At 36.4% G+C, this 16,806-nt stretch overlaps 1 protein-coding gene across 2 annotated transcripts in view; it reads right to left on the bottom strand.

The window, feature by feature from the left end:
• The window catches only part of ext1a (exostosin glycosyltransferase 1a), a 119,441-nt gene extending 102,978 nt beyond the window's left edge, over positions 1-16,463 (bottom strand). The window contains exon 1 of one of the 2 annotated variants that reach the window (XM_073924922.1): positions 14,946-16,463. In XM_073924922.1, coding sequence (XP_073781023.1) covers positions 14,946-15,859 — 914 coding nt within the window. In that variant the 5' untranslated portion in view covers positions 15,860-16,463. 2 annotated transcript variants of the gene reach the window in all.
• Between the last annotated feature and the right edge of the window lie 343 nt (positions 16,464-16,806).

The following is a 16,806-nucleotide window of genomic DNA, read 5'->3' as shown; positions in this document are numbered from 1 at the left end:
ATGCAAAGTATATATTTTGAAAAGGGGGAAAAACAATAAATCGTTGTATGAAGGCTGTAATGTCTAAATAATTTACCATTTAAAACACGTGAAGGTCACGTGACCATCAGGAAGAACGCAGCATCTCAATTCTCAAAGGACGCATTCTCTGCCCTCGCGGTCTCCTGAGTTCGTTCTTCCGAGGACACCTCGGAAGACTGCTCTCCACAAGAACACAAGTCCGTTCTCTGCGTTCTTGGAATTGAGAAACAGCCAAAGTGTTTTCGTGCCTAAACAAATCGAAAGCACAGAACAGACTCGCGTTTAAGAGCAAGGGGTGTCCCCTGGTAGTTGGGCGGTATGGGTTGCGTATAGGGAGGCTTGGGTCTTTAATGTTAATTTGCCACCCTTCAAAGAAACACTGAAAATACAGGAGAAATACGGGAAAATACCTTTACGGGATCAGAACTGTAAAATACGGGAGAATACCAGGAAAACATGGAAGGGTTGATAGGTGTGTCTCAGTCCCCAGTGAAATATTTTTTTTTTAGCAGGGGACTTTGTAAATGTGCAAAGACCTCAGCTTATACCAGAAAATACAGATATGCTAACATTTCTTTAAAAATGTGTCAAATATTTCAGTCACAGTTTTAAAATAGCAATTTGGTAATGGCAGAAAATAGGTTATTTTCCAATAAATGTGCAGCATTTAAGAAAAAAATGAAAGGGCTTTTCACCATAAATGAGTTTCTAATATATTTGTTAAAACAAATCGTGACTAAATCGTATCGTGAATCGTGTTAAATTGTCAGTCAGGTGAATCGTTACATCCCTTGTGGACCCTCAATAAACTTCCGGTGAACACTTTTTTAACCATCGATGTTGTAATGTGATTAAAATACAATCAGTTAAATAGACTTTAGTATTCATTTAGTTGCTCAAGCGTAAGACAAGACGAAAAGCTATTTCTCGTACGCACCCGTCAGGGTCGACAAGCTAACGCAGAAGCTCTATTGAATATTCTGGGGTTAAATAAATGTTCATATTTTAAAGACATGGCAGGGAAAAAATGTACTTTAATGCAGTGTTTCTTGTACAATCTGAGACCCACTTTATGTCGGATACCACTCTGCCAGTGGAGATAGCTGATTTTTAAAGAAAACAGACTTTAAACGCGCCGACTTTGTAATGGCATACAGTTTACCAGAAGTGCTTAATCAGGTTCATGACAAATTAAAAGTCCTTTCGCATATATTCTATATCATTATAGTTATTTATAATCCTTCAAATCAATGCTTACTCTACACTTAAATATTAACCTTAAGTTTACAGTAAATTACTGGCTAATAATTGCATTACTTTCACAGTAAGGCACTGTTTGTAAATTCACAGTAAATTGCTGTGAGGTCCTTCATAAAAACAATAATTCTGTAAGCATTTCTAAATATCAAAAAAAGTGCCTGTACTAACATGAAAGTTAACGTGTATAAATTTCTATGCTGAATAAAATATTAATAGTGATGAATTCCTGTAACTAACGTGAATGATACAGCCTTTTTACAGTAATTTGCTGTATTTGTGATGCCTGCCTTAACTTCACAATAAAAATCTGAATACGTATAATTAAACAGTTGAATCCTGTAAAGTGCCACTAATGTAATTTACTGTGAAAAAAACAGTAACATGTCTTGAAATTTTAGGAATTTATTGCATTTAAAAGTATTTAAAATTGTATGTCAGGTCAATTGAAATTAAAAGATGAATGTCATTCATTGCTGTCATTTAAAAAATGAAGTAAACCCATGCCATTCAATTTGATCCATTTCAAGCTAATCATTGTGTTTCACAAGTCTGAATTGCTGGACAGAAATGATGCAGATGATTTTGTGCGTTCATGAATAATTCATGAACCCCGTGAAGATTTTGAGCGTAGAAAAAAAAAAAAACACATAACATGAATAAAACACATCTGATCAATTATTCAGCGCCACGGCCGTCAGCATTTCACATTCACAAGAACGGTCATGTTCAACAACTTCAGCATCCGTCCTTGCAGAGCGCAGGCCGAGAGAAGGCCTATGGCTACAGCGGGAAATGAGAAGGGAGCGAACATCCGTCTCCAATGGAAATTCAGCATGCATTTTTCAGATCTGTCATAACGGCACTTCAAGGAAAACGGTCCATACTGAGAAACCTCAATGCACACGGAAATATAGCTTTAAATGTTTGAGGCCTCGGGATGTCAGAAGCACTTGACTGCATTTCAACTCACTGATCAAAGTCAATTTGATTCATGTGCATTAATTAATCATTTTATGACTTTCAACCGGAATGGGGGGGGTGGAAATCTTATTGATTTCAAATTCTGAAAGCAACGCTACAATTGACTTGCAGGTATTGAGTATGGTTTTTTTGTCTTGATTGGCATTTTTTGTAGTCTTTCCCACTTTCCAAACATTTACTTTTACTAATACTAAAATTTTCAGATTTGTACGAACATTAAAAATTGATGAGTGATTTGACAATTTACAAACCTTGTGTTTATATTTTATATTTTGTTTTTTATTTAGGGGTTTGTCACCTTAAATTTGGATAGGATAGTGGTAAAAGTTTCAGTATTAGGGATAAGGTGACCACAATGTGGCTAAATTGTTAAACTGTGCACATTTTAAATGGTCAACAACTAACTTCAGCTCACTTTGCATACTTAAGCCTAATCCCAATTCTACCCCTTAGCCCTTCCCCTTACCCAGTGCTTAATTTGTGAATTGCGAGGTCCCGGAACAAATATAGTTAACAGATCCAGCATGTTACCCGAGTATGTAGAGGTGTCGAGGACAAAAGTGAAGAGCGAGGGTTGAGGAGGGGGATTGGAAAAATGTGGTGCCGGATCAGATTTCAGAGGTGTCGAATCCGGATCCGGCATGTTCTGGCACAAAGTAAGCCCTGCATGTTTTGCGAATTCACGTGAAGGGGTCGGGGTGTCCAAATTCTCTTTAGCTTGAAGGCATAGGGCTAAGGGAAAGGGCTAGATACCCTTTCGATCAGAGATTTTTCAGGACCACACCTCACACCACACCAGGTTGTAAGAAAATTTCCCAGAATACTACAGACACAACGGAAGCAAAGCTGCTCCTGGAAGTAAGGAGAACCACAAATTAGTATTTTTTTTTTTTGTCTTCATTACAAATTTTTACAAAGAACAAATATATGTTTTAATACATTCATAACCGCGTTTGTGTTTTACAGTCATGCTTTATAAAAAAACAAATAAATAAATAAATAAAAAAATTGCCAACAATAATCAATAATAATAACTCCTGTACAGCAGTCTCACTACATACTGTCACTCAAATACCCTGTCAGAAATGTCTAGTGGCTGGAAATGAGCTTTTTACAGCGTCTGCTATAATGTTAATGTTGTTGTCATGCGTTTACATAGATGAATATGGCCACGGTGTAAATGCACAGTATAGTTACGATCTTACTGCCGCATTATGTCATTACGATAACATATTATATGTCTTCAGTGATTTCCGGAAGATACATACAGGCCCGGATTGGCTAATCGGGAGGGCCGGGAGAATTCCCGGTGGGCCGGTCCGTTTTTTGGCCGCGAGGGCCGGTATCCCTAGCTCCAGAATCGGTTGCTCTCAGCAGTCACACTTTTTAAATTTATTTATCTATTTACTTGACCACAGCCTTTTTATTCATTATTTTACCGCAGCTCTACACTTTTTATCTATTTTCTCGCAGCTCAGTGAGCAAGTTGCAGCCTGCAGGTTAATGATGATGTAACTTGGTCATCTGTCACTGAACAGCTGTTGTGCTTCAGTGGATAGCACTTTAGTTTTCGACCCCGCAGACCCGGGTTCGATCCTCGTCTGAGTAATTCTTTTTTTTTTTTTTTCATATTTATTGTTAAGACATATAATACTGTTAGGGTTGTTGAACATTTTAAGTTCTAAAGCAGTTGTTTTCTCAAAAAAAAGACGTGATAGTGTCATTAGAAACTGAATTGGAAATGACCTTATTTTAATATAGTCAGTCGTGAACTGAGGTGGGCCGGTCTGAGGTTTAAAACTCCAAGGCTGAAAAGGAGTCCCACTCCGGCCCTGGATACATACCAAACAATAAAGTAACTGGAATAACTACAGCAGTCGCGATCATCGATCTCATGTGAAGCAAGAGATCGTGATGACATATGATGACGTGTGCAGGTGCTGTAGTGCTGTCCCAATTCTTACGAGTACATTTTGAAGCCCTTCCTCTTCACACTCTGTTTCAAGGGGAATGGGTAGGGGTACAAAATAGAATTGGAATTGGGCCTTAGTGTATTTAAAAGGGGATTTCTGAAAAACAGATAACTTTAAAACTAGAGCTGTAGCTTGTTTCCTACTATGCAAAATTTGCATAGAACATCCTAGTGCTAAAAATACAGCAAATGGTGAAGCTGAGGCACATTAACTTGCTCTCAGTAGCCCATAGGCTCTTTATATGAATTTGTTTTAAGGATGTTTGGACAATTATGCCTTCTACGACCTAGATATTAAACTATTAAATATAACTACAATTCTGAGAAACTATTGCATGAAATGAATGCTAATTTGATTGCACATATATCAGTTTGCATTGTAAATCAATAAAAAATACGAACATAATAGTTTTATTCAGCTTTTTTAATCTTTGTCATGATGACGTACATAATATTTCACTAGATATTTTTCAAGACGCTAGTATTCAGCTTAAAGTGACATTTAAAGGCTTAACTAGGTTAATTGGCTGAATTAGGCAAGTCATTGTATAACGATGGTTTGTTCTGTAGACATTCAAAAACACAGACAGCTTAGGGGGGCTAATAATGTTGACCTTAAAATTAGGGATGTCCAGATCCGAACGTGATCGGAAATCGGGTGCAATCACGTAATTTCCGAATCGATCAGAATCGAGCATTACCTCCCAATCAGGGCTCTATATATGTATTTATCATAGACTGTAAAATATATGGACGTAGTATCCGTGACGTCACCCATAGGTTTCTGAAGAGCGCAAAAGAAGCCACAAGTAGGCGCGGCCAACCGTCGCCATTTTGGTCACGCGTCATCACACCCACGGCGAGATACCAAACAAGGGCAAAGAGGCGGAGAGTGAGCGGAGCTACAGACACCTGCTGGCATTTAGCTTGGACCTGGTTCAGACACACTTTACTTTGGGAGAACGCTTAATACTTTATCACCTGTGACTCACTTGTATTCTGACCACTTGTTCTTGGTTGTACACTATATCAATAAAGTGTTTAGTCTTTTAAAAACACTGCTGTAATACATTGAGCCACTAAACATTGTTCTTATGACGTTTTTCAACAGGAGGAAAACGCGAATTACTTCCAAACACTTCAGATATAGTCTGTATTAGTTAATGTAAGACTATTGATGAAATCCAGCATAACACTGCATGACAACGCTTCAGACGACTGTTCTAGAGCCTACAGCTAATCAATCTGACAGATTCTGGAGTGCATTACAGCTCTAAATATAAATATAAACGATAAATGATCTTAAATAAAACAAATACATGTATAGAGATGGTATATAAGTATATAACTTTACTCACATGGGAAACGGAGGCCACATGAATGGTTTGTGAGTGCAATTAAAGTGCACTCAGCATGCCATGCCATCTAATAATTGTAGGAAACAAGTCCAAAAGGCAGTTGACTGTGTAAAGCCACATAAAACAACACAGAAATACGATAAATATGCCGAGTTCAGTGGCTAATCTGCAGGATTCAGCTGAGGTGACGTGACGGCGACCAACGAGACCTAGCTGTCACTCAAGTGGCCACGCCCTTAATTATGCAAACTTAATATAACTTAATATAAAGGAAACGGATGAGTTATAAAAAAATTCACCCCCCTCACAGTTGTCATAAAGGGTAATATTAGCTGTATTAACCAAAATCTTTTTTTGTACCAGGCTGTAAACACCTTTTTTTCTGCTGTAAAGTTGGCCATTCTAACAGTGGGCTCAATTGAAATTTGCTCTGTTTTGGAGCCAGGAGCGGCCACGACTAGCGAAATTTCGGATGAAATGCTGTTTTAGTTACTTCCGTATTGGCTTCCTGAGGGAGAGCGGGAGGTTGCCGCTTGGTATATATATATATATATATATATATATATATATATATATATATATATATATATATATATATATATATATATATATATATATATATATATATATATTACTCTCATTATTTTTTTAACACATCAATAGTTATGCGGTGGCACAGAGCTAGACCTCTTTCTTGACTTCACACAGAAACAGCAACGTGTGCGGCATGACATCACTTTGTTGCAGAGACACTATTGGTTAAATGCCGGCAAGGCAGAACACAGAAGCAGCTTGAAGCGGAAAGCGCGAGTATGTCTGTGGTCTGAAGTTATTATAAAGTTGATGACAACAACATTGCCATAGCAAACTGTGTGATATGTAAACTTGGGGTTGCCTGCAGTGTATTTTAATTTGAGGTGCTGTTTGTTTTTATATTAGATTTTTTTTATATTTACTCATGCACTAAAGTCCAGAAGTGAGGAACTGATGTTATTTATTACTTGATTGTTCAAGCTACCTCATAGAAGTGCTCTGTTTGTGAACAGAGTTGTTGAATGTTAAAATAGGGTGAATTAAATAAAAAATAAGGAACATCCTAAATCTGTTTCTTCGCTCTTCTTTGTTCATTTTATGCATTATAGAAGTATTGGATCAGGTTTCAGTATTGGTAGATACTCAAAATCAAATGACTCTGACTTGAGGGCAAAAAAAAATCTGTCCCTGATTGGGACGTTCCTACTTAAAATGTTTTTTTTTTTATTCTAGCCAAAATAAAGCAAATAAGACTTTCTCCAGAGGAAAAAATATTATATGAAATACTGTGAAAAATTCCTTGCTCTGTTAAACATCATTTAGTAAAGATTTAAAAAAAGGGGGGGGGGGGGGGGAAGAGAATCATAATAAAAATAAATGAATAAATAAAAAATTAAAAAATAAATAAAATTTTTTTTTTAAAAATCACAGGAGAGCTAATAAGACTTCCATTGTATATATAAAACAGTTTTTATCTAAACTACAATTAATAAAGCTTTCCTCTAAAGAAGAAAATATAGGAAATACTGCGAACATTTCCTTGGTCTGCTGTTAAAAATCACTTGGAAATATCTGAAAAACGACTTTATTGAATATACACAAAGACTATTTTCAAAACGTTACGCACAATCCACTTTTAAATAATCTCTTATTGTTTAGACCACAAATGCTGGAACAGTAGAATTCTAAAAGCCCAAATGAATGGCTGAGTGCGCAGCTGTGTCTCTGCAGGGTTACGCTGTTAACCAAGTGAGTGGCATGTGAGTATCTCTTCAAGTCACCCAGAACAGCCTGTCGGTAGGCGGGTTGACATTGAGGTCAGGCTGCCTGAGACGAGAGGTCACTCGGGACACAAGCATTCTTGGGTGATGGAGTGAGCTCTGGGAAACCACTGTTTAAACAGAGAGAAGGCTGCTTTCCCCCCCACTGGCACCAGGGACATTGTTTCCACTAATCCTTCAGAGCCCCTTGTCCCCGTCTCACCGAGCGCCGCAGCCGCCGGGGAAAAAAAACACAGCAGGAAACCGAGACTCCTGGCACCCGCAACATAGACGGAGAGCACTAGTCATGTTTTTAATGCAAATGTTGGACTGAGCAGTTCCATGCACAAATGTCAACCTGACCTCGCCTTTAAAAATATCACATTTTTACTAAAATGGCGAAACCTTTTCTGAGTTTTTTTTACTCAAAACTGCCTGTCAATGTTTCCGAACTATTATATATATATATATATATATATATATATATATATATATATATATATATATATATATATATATATATATATATATATATAAATATATATATATATATATATATATATATAGAAACGCATTTAAAATCGGTAAAGGAGGAAGCACACATCACTTTTCAACGTGGTTGTGTACACAATATGTGAACAGCCCCATAAAGATTTAACCTAAGAGATACAATACAAGCACTGATCTTTAATAGATTTTAGAAGTTACAACACACAATTAATCACAAAACGAGGCAACGACTACATCTTGAAAATACACAGAACAAAGCTGAAATCATATGGGGACCTATTTTAAGACTCCAGTATCCAGCATTTTACATTTGTAAATTTTCAACTCTAACTCATATAGTCATGACACTGACTTTGTAAAAACGTGAATACTGTCATCTTTTTTTAATATGTTTATGCTACATATGTCATGTAGGGGGGGGGGGGGCTGGGGGGGGGCTAACGTAAATAATTTTGTATTATTATATTGTTTCCCCTTTTTATTTGTATTGTACTGTTTTTGTTAAATATCTTATAAAAAATGCCAAATAAAACAAAATATTACAAAAAACAAAAAACACAAAGCGAGGCAAAAATTAATCACTCTCACATGTTATGATCCTGAGGAAGAAGAAACTGCTCCTTATGAACAGTTACTGACAAAGTCCCATACATAATAGTCTGCTTCTATAATAGCAAATGACTACCAAATCTCGCATTGCAGCGAAGGTTCTTGTATCAAATTTCAGAAAAATGACAGAAACAAACACAGCACACGGTTAGCTATACTGTGGTGTTGTTGTGAAAATAAACTTCAACCATTTATTCCCCGCAGCTGAATCTCCATCTATCAGTGATCGTCATCTTAGGCCCCGTTTACACTAGTGCGTTTTAGTTTTAAAACGGCGTTTTAGAATGAAAACGATCCGCGTCCACACTCGCGTTTTATCCAGCGTTTCTGAACTGCTCTCCGTCCACACCAAAACGCTGAAAACGCACATCACGTGACCACACAGACACTCTCGGGCAAGCGCTGCAGCCCATCTACCCAGATGAGAGCTCTGCTAGTCGGACTTCTCATCAAGCATCTCCCGCTGGATCTAATCTCACTATATTTATTAAACGGGCTATTTCATTCATCTTGTTGTCTTTATCTAACGACATATTCCCTGACTTTGGTCATTAGAATCTTACTTTTTCTCAGGTAACGTGTTTTGGCTGAGCGCAAAGATAAGTTAATGATTAATGTAACCACGTAGCCTACATTCTGTATATTGACTGATCGCTTGCCTTTATTTCCTATAATGTATAAGCTTATTGTATGTTATACTTTTATAATGGCCATTATCGATTATTAAAACTGATATTCAGCAAAAGAGAGGGTGTGTTTCGTATTTTCACTGAAATTGAAAGGAGGCAGTTGTCATCGGCTCCGTTTTGTTATAAATATCCACACAGTGAAGATGACGCTCATATATGCAGCACGACGCCTCAACATTTCTGCTGTCTGTTAAGTTGCTAATATTAAAATGAAAATAGGCAGTTCCTTAAATCATGTTTACATTTTATTGTTGAGAAAGTGAAACAACGTAGCCAGGGTGATGTGAATGAAGTTATAAAGTACACTGTTCCCTTTGAAGATTTACCCGTGTCCTCGATATAGTCTGTTTTCCATATCAAACTGAGAAGAAGAGACTGCAGCCTTGATCAAACATGCGAAGTCTGAACTTATAAAGAGAGAATGCAGGATTGAACTGTGTGTGTTAGGCTACTTAATATTCAGGAAAAGCCCCAATCAGAGAGGCGAATGTCTGCAGCCCCGCCTCCGTTTTCAAATGTCTCCGTTTTCCATCATCCACACTGAGACGGAGCAGCAGCGTTTCAGAATGAAAACGGCCTCTCCAGCGTTTTCGAAACGCTCCGTTTTCGGCGCTCGAGAACTCCGGCGTAGTGTGGACGGTTGGCGTAACCGTAGCAAAACTTATGCGTTTTCAAACTAAAACGCACTAGTGTAAACGGGTACTTAGTGTCATGAACAGTCCCGTGATCCCCCGCGCTCTGCTAGTTTTCTGAAGGGTAAGGCACGTTCACATTTTACCAGATCCAGCACTGCATATTTGGTTATGTACCACAACGACGTCGATGCGTTAAATCAAAAGATCCGAAGCCAACATGATTCATTTATTCGACTCCAAGTCGACTATTTCGCTAAAGAATCAATAGTTTAAACACAGTGCACTTTCAGATTTAAACCTCAGCTGGGTGTTTTCATTCACTTAGAGCTGTGCTACACACTACATGAAATGTCATTTTCAAAAACCCACAATAGGGGCTCTTTAATAAATGCAATTATCCCCATGACCACAGACATACGTGTGTGATATATGAGAAAAAAAATAGACCACATTCAAAAGGTTTCATTAATAATCAATTCATTATCCTATTGAATCACCCTGCCTAAAAAAAACATGCTTGACATACATGAGTTCAAGTCACATAAAAACATTTGTAGTCATGACTTTTTGTCATATCACTTTTTTACAGTGCATTGTTTTTTGTGTGTGTTCCTATATGTAAATCTAGGTATTAAATGTTAAACCTGCATTTGGAAAATTACAGGGATCCTAAATTACGTTGTTATTCAGAATAAAGGCCAAAAGTTTGCACTGCTTACGCAATGCTTCTTAATCCTAACATCTGCCTATTGGATCAAATGGACGCAAAGACAACTTGGCATGTTTGCTGTAATCCTAATTTAGAACAATAGATGCAAAAGGATCAGTTGACGCAGATGTCCTGACAAGCAATGGGGATATATCTTGATTGCACGAGGTGGTTGGGGGTTGGGTTATGTCATGCACATTGAAAGCTTTTTTGCCTCCAAAGTACTCTACATCTTAATGCATTAAATCCACAGCAGCTTTTTCCATATGCACTTCAGCTGGAAATGATAGGTTATCATAATAAGCATTAGATTAAGTTTTTTTTTTTTTAAAGCACTACATTAGGAAACTAGTTTATCATCATCATTTGAAAAAAGCTTCACATGAAACAGATTGACATAAGCATTTTAGGATATAATACAACTTTCATTGTACTTCCTGCTATTATTACTGCAAATGTGTTCTGATGATACAAATATGCATTAAATGTATTCTTTACTTAAACTAATTGGATATATTCATACTTTCTGTAAGTATTTGAGCTGAATCTTAATGCATTTAATAAGAAAATGTCAGGAAACATCCACATTCACATTCACATTAATCCAGCAAAGAATTGATATCTATGTTGACACCAATTGCTTTAAAATCATTGCAAACTTGTCATAAATGTGTATTTCAGCATCGTGAGTTTGACATTAGCACATTTCAATGCCATTATATGACATGCTTTATATGTGTGAATATTTCTCATCTTAATTTTCTGAATCTCAAGGCGTTTAAAACGACAATATCAAGCAAAATCCACATTCACATTACTCCGACAAAGAATTGACTTCCACTAAAGTTCATGTTGACACCATTTGATTTAAAGAAAGTCATTGCAAACCTTCCAGAAATGTGAATTTTAGCATCATGAGTTTAATATTAGCACTTTTTACTGCCATTAAAACACTTTTAAGCATTCAAATATATTGTGTCTTCATTTTTATTTTGTCTTTTCGTTAAATGTTTTGCAAATTTAATATAAAATTATATGTAGTTTTAAAAAAAGCGATTGATTCTCGATTTGATATTGTAAAACCAACACAGACAAACTTTTTAAGTGTGCAAGTATTTCTTATATTAATTTTCTGAATCTCAATGCATTTAATACGACAATATTGGGCAAAAAAATACACATTCACATTACTCAGACAAAAAAGTGGCATCCACTTAACATCATGTTGACATCGGTTGCTTTAAAATCATTGCAAACTTATCAGAAATGTAAATTATAGGATCATGAGTTTGACATAAGCACATTTTAATGTCATACACTTTTAAACAATCAAATATGTTGTGTCTTCATTTTTATACCACTTGTCATTTCATCGCTTTTGTTAAATGTTTTGCAAATTTTATACAAAAATTAAGCAATGATTCTAGCTTTGATATTATATCTACTGCAAACACAGACATGCTTTTAACGTGTAAATGTTTCTTATCTTAATTTTCTGAATCTCAATGCATTTAATACGACAATATCAAGCAAAATCCACATTCACAATTCTCCGACAAAGAATTGACTTCCACTAAAGATCAGTTGATTCAAAGAAAGTCATTGCAAACCTTCCAGAATGTGAATTTTAGCATCATGAGTTTGATATTAGCCATTTTATTGCCATTAAAAACACTTTTAAGCACTCTGATATATTGTGTCTTCATTTTTTTATTGTCTTTTCTTTAAATGATTCGCAAATGTAATATAAAATGGAATATATATATATATATTTATATTTGTAAATGATTCTTGCTTTGATACTGTAAAACCAACACAGGCATACTTTAAGTGTGCAAATTTTTCTTATCTTAATTTTCTGAATCTCAATACATTTAATACGACAATATTAAGCAAAATCCACATTCACATTACACCGACAAAGAATTGACATCCAGTAAATATCCTGTTGACACCAGCTGCTTTAAAAAAAAAGTCATTGCAAACCTTCCAGAAATGTGAATTAGCATCATGAGTTTGATATTAGCACATTTTAATGCCATTAATACACTTTTAAACATTCAAATACATTTGTGTCTCCATTTTTATATTGTCTTTTCATTAAATGTTTTGCAAATTTATTATAAATTTTTTTTTTAATTAGCAAATGATACCAGTGTTAATATTATATCTACTGCAAACACAGACATAGTTTTTACGTGTGCAAATATTTCTTATCTATATTTTCAGCAACATATCTACTGTTTTAGAATTTCAAACTTAACTTATTTTAGCAAAATGTTTTCAAATTTAGCATTGAACTAAAATTACCATCATAAAAAAAATATTTACAAATAGCACTTTGTTTTGCAAAGACAATCATACATATTAAAAAGACAGCTCAACCAAAAATTAAAGTCCGCTTACAAGTTCCTCTTAAGGGGTTTCAAATCTTTAAGAGTTTCTTTCTTCACCAAAAAAGATATTTTGAAGAAAGCTGAAAACCTGTAACCATTGACTTCCATAGTAGTAAAACAAATACTATTGAAGTCAATGGTGACTCACTCAAAAAAATGACGTTTGCTTTTTGTTCAAACTACTTATTTAAAGAAGCTGAAACAACACAATTCTTGAGTTTTGTGGGGGGGACAACTTAAATGTTTAATCAACTTAACTTGGTAAAAAACTAATAAGTTAACTTAATTCCTTCATGTTTTGCCATAGGCCTGGGCCGATAAATTATATCATATATTATATCGAATAGCAATATAAAATCTCCAAGAGCCAATCAATCAACAGAAATGTGGAACAATGGGAATCTACAAGTGTGTTGACATTAGAGATGCACCAAAAATGATCGGCCACTAAAAATAGGTTGCGCTATTTAATGGACCGTCTAATTTTAGTGGCTTCAGTCATTATTGGAATAGTCTTTAAAATATGGAAACATTAACAACTGATATGGAAATACATATCGTTATTGTTCAATATGGAAAATAATTAATCGAGATTGCATTTTGTCCATATATCACCCAGCCCTATTTTCCCAACACAAATCGTATGGAGCCTAGCATTTTTTACAGTGCATGTTTTCAACATATCACTGAAAAAAAGTGCTGCATGCAGAACTGTTGCAAACAATTTATTTTTGTTGAATTTAAACAAACAAATTAAGTTTAATAATGTTCAACTTAATTTGTTTGTTTAAATTCAACACAAATAAATTGTTTACAACTACTTAATGTAAAAAAAAAAAAAGAAGTAAATTCAAGGAATCATCTCTGAATAATTTTTTACAGTGTATTTTAAAATATCTTCTTTTGTGTTTAGCAGAAAAAGAACCTTTTAAAGGTTTGAAACAAGTGAAAGGTGAGTAAATTATAACAGAATGTTCAATTTTGGGGGAACTTTAAGTCAGGGGTGTACAAAGTCGGTCCAGGAGGGCCGGTGTCTTGCTGATCTTAGCTCCAACTTGCTTTACCACACCTGACTGGAAGTTTCCGGTACACCTAGTAAGAGCTTGATTAGCTGGTTCAGGTGTGTTTGATTAGGGTTGGAGCTAAACTCTCCAGGACACCGGCCCTACAGAACCAAGTGTGGACACCCCTGCGTTAAGTTGTGCAATCCCCTTTTTCCTTATTTTTTAGCAAGAATATATATCATATGTTATGCCACGTAATAATGAAATGAATCTTTATTTGGGAAAAATGGAGATATCGAAGAAGCATTAATTTGTAGAATGTGAATTTGTGTTTGATTAGATTTTATTTTTTATTAATTTATTTATGATGCTTATTATTATTTTTCTTACTGGGTTTTAATATAACACTTTATAAAACTTAATATCTGTTAGTTGAAGTCAATGGTTACTCACCTAAAAAATATGTTTGCTGTTTGTTCAAACTACTTATTTAATAGAAGCTGAAATTACACAATTTGTTTTGGGAGGGACTATTTAAATATTTTAAGTTCGATCTACTTACATTTGTAAAAATGTATTTAGTTAAAGTTAATTCCTTCATGTTGTACCAACTCAAATAGATCATGTGGAACCCACTTTTTTTTTTTTTTTTTTTTACAGTGCAGGTTTACAACATTTGTCAAAATATCTTCTTTTGTGTATAGTAGAAGAAAGGTTTGAAAGCAATAAGAGTAAATAATGCTAGAATTTTTATTTTTAGGGTGAACTATCCCTTTAAGTGTGCAATCACCCTTTTTTCTTTATTTTAATCAGAACATTTATCATATGTTAAACGTAATATTAAAATGTATCTTTATTTTAAATAAATAACACTTCTTTTAAGATCTTGTTATCAATTTGCAACGAAATACCTACATTTTGGTTCCACTGTGCATTCATTTTTCAACATGTTATAATAACATCCAGCGCTATGCAATGTTTAACCATCATAAATCCATCTGTTCTTACCTGTCATATTCTGCATTGTCCTTGTCACAGCGAGCATCTTTATGTTTCTGCCAGTCTTTGCCGTGTTTGCATGTGGTAAGGAGAACCACATCTTCAGCATTATGAATATGATAAAGCGCATTCCTGGTGTCAGACCCAATCCCAGTCAAATAGCGCTTGCCTTTAAAAACCAGCATGTATTTCCTAAAAGGAGGGATGGTGTTGTATTTTAAAAACCCTCTTTCCCCTCCAGTCCGGGGGTGATCTTTGGAGAACAAGGGGATGGAGATGTCAAAATTGGGTCTGAAGCTTTCGGTGCTGATGCTGGCTTTGGCCAACATGGCTTGACCGATATCAAACCCCAAATCCTCAGTGTAATCCGGCCATGTGCCGGAATACAGGTTAAAGATCAGATGGTTCCTCCCGTTATTCCACAGATTCAAGTTCTGGATTTTAGTTTTAAGATTATGGACGTACTGAGGGGACAGCTGGTCTCGATCAAGGGTGTCGAGGTTTAAAACAAAAAGGCAAGCCTGTCCCGGGTCAGATGTGTAAAATCTGGACCCCTCGATGGAGGATAGTATATTCTGGTAGCTTTCAGAAATCTTCTCCCCTTTCTGTTGAGGGTAGACGTAGACTTTAAAGCCATTTCTTTTACACAACTCAAAGTCAAAGCAGGAGTCCATTCGGCACTTGTCAGCTCCTGTACTATCATCTCGTTTGTGTCTGGGAGAAGCTCTGACATTATAGTCCTCGGTTTCAGTCTGATCCCAAGGGATGAACGCTCGTAAGGGGTCTGAAAAGTGTGGCCAGTGTGGATGGGGGTCATCCCCTCGCTTTGGAGTCCTTCTGGAAGCTGGCCCCTGCAGGTAAAAGAGCAGAATGAGACACACACCTGCAGAGAACAGAATTAAATAGCGTTTTTTGGCCTGCATGTGTCCTCAGATCCAGATGGAGCGCTTCGCTGATGAATCCAAGGGTCTCAACTCCTGCTGGACAGCATCTTCCACAGACCTGCGGGGATTTGATGCTCTCAACTTCCACCTTGTGATCCCAATCCCAAATCCAGAGCATGTGGGCGATTTAACCTAACCCCTTTTTATGGATCGACCTCTCTCCGGTGCCTGGTTCACGTTAGGCGGCATCTAAACTACTTGAACCCCACTTCTCCTGGATCAATGAAAACCATCGGAAAGTACTTTCGGAGATGATCCGGCTTGGAGGAAAAATCACATACAGCACTAAGCTAGGAGTCGGAGTAAATTCCTAGATATTCCTTGCGTGTGTGTGGCTCAGTACAAACCCTGTCATAAACTTCCCGAGCGAATAAATCCCCCACAAATCCGTGTGTTTCTCATATATGTTTGCCTGGTAAATCCTCCAAAGGCTGCTCGTCTCCGCTCTCCCGCTGTTGTTGTTTTGAAATCTCCGGTAGCCGCATTACGACCCGAGGTTTTTCGCTATTCCCTGCGACATTCAGAGCGTTTTTGGCGACGCCGAATAGATACAACGTTACATTCCAGCGCTTTAATCTGAAGCGTCCAGTTGCGATTGTTACATTGTAGCATTCCAATCCCCGCACGACGCCTGCTGACGTCACACGCCTCCACCGTGCACCGCGCTTCGTGATTAGTCCGCGTAATTTCCGGGGCGGGACGACGCTTCTGTAACCCTTTCGTCACCACAGTCCGGAGTGAAGGCATTTTACTCAGTAAACTTAAAAAGATATTGACGATATTTCAAATAAATCAACAAAGGACTCTTATGCAGTTTGATTGGGTCCCAGCACATGAGGTAATGAGATGGTAGACAATCTGGCAAAAGAAGCTATTAAATCAGATCAAATAGAAATTCAAGTTCCTCTTAGCAAATCAGAAATCAA

This window comes from Danio rerio, chromosome 16, assembly GCF_049306965.1.
Source record: "Danio rerio strain Tuebingen ecotype United States chromosome 16, GRCz12tu, whole genome shotgun sequence".
NCBI classification, from domain to species: Eukaryota; Metazoa; Chordata; class Actinopteri; order Cypriniformes; family Danionidae; genus Danio; species Danio rerio.
This window is presented reverse-complemented; position numbering and strand designations above follow the sequence as displayed.